General features: G+C 48.2%; 1 protein-coding gene across 4 annotated transcripts in view; it reads left to right on the forward strand.

Annotated features, from left to right (window-relative positions):
• Kcnn3 (potassium calcium-activated channel subfamily N member 3) overlaps positions 1-1,882 on the forward strand; it is a 146,827-nt gene extending 144,945 nt beyond the window's left edge. For all 4 annotated transcript variants that reach the window (XM_052732071.1, XM_052732072.1, XM_052732073.1 and 1 more), the window contains one exon: positions 1,559-1,882. In XM_052732071.1, coding sequence (XP_052588031.1) covers positions 1,559-1,855 — 297 coding nt within the window. In that variant the 3' untranslated portion in view covers positions 1,856-1,882. The remainder of the gene's footprint in view (positions 1-1,558) is intronic.
• Positions 1,883-6,000: the final 4,118 nt, after the last annotated feature.

A 6,000-nucleotide genomic window follows, 5' to 3' on the forward strand; every position in this document is an offset into this window, starting at 1 on the left:
TTCCTGTTGCAAGAGGTGGGGGCTCTCCTGCAGTTCACCGCTGTCTCTTCTGTTCTGCTGCTGCCTGTGTGCTCTGCCTTCGTCCTGTTTCTCTCTCACCCTGCTTCCTGCTTCCTGCTTCCTGCTTCCTGCTCCTCTGGCCTCTGGGGTCACCATGGCTTCCACATTCTCCTAAAGCAGTGGCTTCTCAGCCTTCCTAATGTTGCAACCCCTTAATACAGTTCTTCATCTTGTGGTGACCCCCAACCGTAACATTATTTCATTTCTACTTCATAACTGTAATTTTACTACTGTTATGAATCGTAATGTAAATATCTGGGATCACAACCCACAGGTTGAGAAACGCTGTCCTAGAGTAATGACAGGCGAAATGAGATTAGGGTGTCACTGCCAGATCCCACAGAGACGCAGTTCCACAGCCCTGCCCCGCCCCCTCCCCCACTGCCATCAGAATCCCTTCTTCTGGCTCTGGGAGTGAGAGACTCCTTAATCTCACTCCCAAGTGAGTCTAGGATTCTGCAAGTGGCACAGGGGCCACAGGGTGTCTGTGCAGGGAGTTCTGGTAACAAGTAGGACCCAAGAACACTGTGTGATAGTGTTGGGGGCAGGACACCATCAGGAGTACCCTCAAGGCAGCATTTGCCAGGAAGTGTGGGAGGCATGACCGGTTCAAGGAGTCAAGTGTAATCTAATCAACCGAGACCTCAGCCAGGTGGGACGACCCTTAAAAGAAGCACCCTGTTCCAGGTCTTTGTACCTCCTTTTAGGCCAAGGAGCAGAAGGGTGTCACCTCAGCAGGGCAGCCCCTTCTGGTCCAGGATCATGCCTGAGGCATTAATCACATTTTATATTCTGGCTGCTGGATAGAAAAGGGGGTGGAGGGGGGATGCAATCTTGTAACTGTGTAGTTATTAACTTCAATTTTGTAAGGAGGCCAGGCTAAGAGAGGTTAAGGGACCTGCTAGTGAGCTGAAGGCTTGCAGCTTCAACCTTGACTTGTTAATTGTGAGTCTGTGGCATTGACCATCCCCACCTCAATGCCTTCTCCTAAATCAGTAGATGAGATGCCAGTTCTCTGTATGAACCTGAGAACCATTTAGACCTTTATTCCATATAAGAAAAAAAGGAATGTTTCTTTTCTTCAGTGCATATTTATTATTTAAAATTGATAATTGAGTTGGGCATGGTGGCCCCCGCCTTTATTCCCAGCACTCAGGAAGCTGAAAAAGGGCAGGTCTCTGTGAGTTCCAGGCCAGCCAGGTCCACATACTGAGTTCCAGGCCATCCAGGGTTACATAGTGAGACCCTACATCAAAAAAGCAAAACGAAACAAATTATAAAATTGATCATTGATACCCACTTCTTTCAGAATAAGAAAAATAGAGTGCCCACCTTGGCCTTTCCATCACCTGGAAGGTCCTGGAGTTCTCCTTTGGTGACATGGGATACAGCTGGGCGGAGGGGGTTCCTGATGCAAGGTGGAGGGCATTTCGTCTCCCCATGGCAGATTCCCCTGTGGTGATGGTCTCCTTCCTGTCTTCCACTCTGTCACCCCCAGATGCAGAACGTCATGTATGACTTAATCACAGAGCTCAATGACCGGAGCGAAGACCTAGAGAAGCAGATTGGCAGCCTGGAATCCAAGCTAGAGCACCTCACAGCCAGCTTCAATTCCCTGCCCCTGCTCATCGCAGACACCCTGCGCCAGCAGCAGCAGCAGCTGCTCACTGCCTTCGTGGAGGCCCGTGGCATCAGTGTGGCCGTGGGAACTAGCCACGCACCTCCCTCTGATAGCCCGATCGGGATCAGCTCCACCTCCTTCCCAACCCCATACACAAGTTCAAGCAGTTGCTAAATAAAACTCCCCACTCCAGAAGCATTACCCATAGGTCTTAAGATGCAAATCAACTCTCTCCTGGTCGCTTTGCTATCAAGGAAGTTTCAGACCAGGGACCGGAAAGAAGAGAGATGGAGCTGATGAGCTAACTCATGTTCTTTCAGCGTGCTTTGTTCGATATGCCTTGAAACCAGAAATCTAATCTCTGTTTAGGTGCCTCTACTTGGGAGCTGGAAGAGGAGGTGACAGGAAGCGGTGCCTCTGTTGGGGGCCCCTGCGGCAGAGCTGGCGGAGAACAGAAATCCTTGCTCAATCTCAGGTTTTCACAGGGAGGTGGGGAGGGGCAGCCACTCTGAAGCAGCTGAGAGTGAAGCCAGCCAAAGTGGGATGCACTGGCCAAGGGTGGTAGCAGGTTTGGGAGGTGGACTCCCGACTGCCTCGGGACCTCAGCACACCTCTCTCCCATCCTTTTGTCCAGGGAAGCCCCTGGGTGGTAAAAGTAGAAAGAGAGAGCTGCCCAGAACTTTCCAAAATGGACATACTCAAATTAGATGGGGTGTGTGTGTGACATAGACAAATAAAAAGCCAGATTTTCCATCCAATAATAATATCGAACACATACACACACAGCTGTTCTGGCCAGGTCCTTTTTCGTTTGAGCTGAGCCCACATGAAAGGGACCTGGTACCTTGCTGTGCACACAGTGAGTGAGCTCCAAATCTGTATTGAGACCAAGTGTGAGGTGTGTTTACCTGAGGAAGTTAGCAGGTACTGGCCACATTCTGCATCACTGAAGATGCAGGTCCCTCCTTCACAATGTCCTGGGCACACACCCTGCCTGATTCAAGCGTATGCCAACCCCTAATTGTCGGCATTCTGGAGGGATAAGCAGCCATCTAAAAATAACAGCTTTTGAAGAGTCTTCTTCCAGCCAAGTAAGCTGCGTGCTGATGGACCCTGCATTCTCAGGTGTCTGTGTGTGAGAGATGAGGGGGCAAGTGTGCCCAAGGCCACTGTCGTGGAAAGAACTATTGTCTGGCCTTTGTTGAGGCGTCTTCACCCAGCAGCAGGTTCCCCGCCCGAGATGTATGAGTGTGAAAGGGTCAGTGCCTCCTGCTGAGTTGGGAGAAGGCTGGAGAGTGGTTCCTGTGGTCCCTTCTACCTTACCTGAAGTCACCTCAAAATGAAACACTGTGAGAACACAGGGAGCCCCAGGAAACTGTGTAAAATGAGAGGGTACATTTGTTAGAAGCCTGTTCCTATTGTACCATGTACATCTTGGGGCAAAAACTACTCCACTGAATCTCAAAGTCCAAGAGACTCCAGAAACATCTAGGTCCAGGATAGGGACAGGCACTTGATTTTTTTTTTTCCATTGTTCCATGATCTGACCATACACAGCAGCTGTGACGTGAAAACTGTCATGTCATTTATCACTTTTCCCACTTCAGAGGTTCTTTGATTTCTGCTTGTAAGAAATCATATATGGAATATTTTATCTGTCTTTGGTAGAACGAAAGGGTGTTATCTGTGTTTGGTTGCTGTCTTGAGAGTAGCCCTGTGACCGGCTCTCCGGGCCACCCTGGAGGCACTGCCTTGCTGTACGGGTTTTTCTTGTGCAATGCTGGACCTGGCCCTTTCAGGACAGGGGGTTGCTGGATGGTGAGGCAGACAACCGTGGCGTGGAGACCACTCTTCGGTCTTTTGCTGAGTCTCTTGTTTGTCCTTCTGTCTTGCTGTTGCTGTCTTGTGTTTTATTCTGCAGTGCTGGAGACCAGACCTGCGGCCTCTGGCATGCTAGACAAGCGCTGTTGTCTTAATGGCCTGTCTTCTTAATGGTCTATCCGGAGCACCCCCTTGAGCATTTTCATTAGCTGTTTTGCACACCAGAGAGGCCACATTTGTCGTTAGCGTTTAATTCTTTTTACTTGTTCTTTTAATTATTAATTATCTGAAAGATTATTTTTATCCCAAGAATGGTATTCCTGTTTTCAGCTTAACCAAACCTACAGGAACGTATACAAACAGATGAAATAGCCATGTGGCTTCTTTGTAGCATTGGTTGCATTTCACAAAATGAAGGCTCCTGATGGGCCCACTTCCTGGTCATTTGGCCTAGAGACCTCAACTGTTTCTTCCTGCTCTCTCCTTGCATCCTGCTGTGATCCTGTGCTGTGTGGTGGTAAGCATGGCACAGCTTGGGATTTAGCCTCCATGTCACACAAATGCCCTGCAAGATCCCACTGCCTCTTCTGCCTCGTCTCCATCCTGGACTGGAAGTAGTCTAAAAATCTGTCTTTTTGTTGACGTTCTTGCTAAGTAAACCCCGGAGACTAAGCTAGCAATGCTAGTCAAGAGAATGGCTAGAGTTGTTCCCAGGAGGGTACCACTAGCATTGGAGAGATGTGTGGACATTTGTAGGGTAGCCTGGGCCATTGGTAGTGCAATAACTGTGTGTGGTTTTATCTCTAGCAAAAGAATATACCTCGTAAAAAGGGACAGGATCTGAAGGTTGGTTCTGCGATGGCGAATAAACTGCTGCTTCTCTGTCCTAGTATTTCAGCTTGATGTGGGAAGTAATACTTCTCTTGCAAATACAATCAATCCTTGGTGACCTAGGTATTGGGGATCCTGGTTGTAGCTCACACAGATGTATTCCTGCATCTTTTGACTGATCCCACATCACCTGAGCATCTCAGATGGTGGGGAAGGAGGCTAACGAACCCTATGGCTGTGTGGTTGTGGTAGTGGGACAGGTTTGATTCTCAAGAGTGGGCTGCGTATTAAAACCATGAATTACTGTAATGTCACTCTAGCCTTGAACTGGTCGAACTCCACCCACTCCTAGAAGGCTGACCAATGGCAGAGACCCTCCTACCATTTTTCCAGGAATGCGGTAGCAGACAGAAGCACTCCAATATTTCCCCAAATATCTGGACACTTGAATTAAAAACTAGAGCCACCCTCTCATTGCGTAAGCCATATTATAGCTTCATGTACTGTGAAGTCAGGGATGTACTGTGATACTCCAAGACCACTGAGCTCAGTGGGATTTCAGGACATAGCATCAGTGGGTAATTTCCACCCGACTAGAAGCCCATTCCTCCTCAGATTGAAGTCCAAATAAAAATCTGCACCTTTGGCTCAAAGGCCACGTATGTGGCCATCATCAATAAATTGTCACAAAGTGTCTGTGAGCCATTCTTGCCACCTTCATGATGTATAACTCCATGACATCACGTCTCCAGATATGATCCAAAAGAGTGAGCGGGCTATAGCCATGAGTCACCAGGGACTGTGACCCCAGCAGGGTCCAGTGCTGTGTGAACAACAAACAACCTTGTAAATGGGAAGATGTAGAAATTGTACATGAAACTTGGTTCTCAAGTGCTGAGCAAGTTATTGAAGGCCAAGAAATAACGATTTTAATATATTTAGAGAGTTCCCTCTTCACTTTGCAGTAATTTCCTTGCAAAGAAGTCATGGAAAGAAGAAAACTAGTGCTACAAAGTCAGGGTAGATAAACATCTGGGACCGGAGTCCCACATCTGGCCAGTGTCTGTGTGTATTTAAAGGTGAAGATGAGCTCATGTTAAGTTCAAAGTGTTCAGTGGAGGACAAAATGAAACCACCACTGTCAGCAATGGCAGCCTCGACCGGCTAACCCACACTTAGGTGTTCCATTTGAATGTAGTGATAGTTACCAAAAAATAATCAGTGGGTTTAGGTTGTAAACCCAACCGACAGAGAGTAAAACCAACAAGGAGAAATATGGGGTTTGTGTATGGTTCTGGAAGCCCCCCTCCTCCAGTGTGACAAACAGTGTACACAAACTAAGAGTCAGTGTTTCATCTCAAAACAGTGTGGCTACTGCTAGAGAAGCCCAGCCGAGACACGGTGATGCCATTGTGCTACCGTAACTAGCACGTCACCGCTTCCTAAGCTACTGCTTTTAAGTGCTCAGATAGGTCCCCACTTCATGCAGACACTCTGCTCCCCCTAAAGCTTCTAGACGCGGATTAAAGATCCACTAGTGGTCATGTTGCTGTCCCTGTTGACTTCATGGTCTTTGGATTCTGCCCCTTAGACGGCTACCTGGAGGCTGCCTGGCAGGCATGAAGAGTCCCTTCTGCACCCTGTAGTCGTCAGCTGGCTTGATCGTG

This window comes from Peromyscus californicus, unplaced genomic scaffold (assembly GCF_007827085.1).
Source record: "Peromyscus californicus insignis strain IS unplaced genomic scaffold, ASM782708v3 Scaffold_9__1_contigs__length_137607984, whole genome shotgun sequence".
NCBI lineage: Eukaryota > Metazoa > Chordata > Mammalia > Rodentia > Cricetidae > Peromyscus > Peromyscus californicus.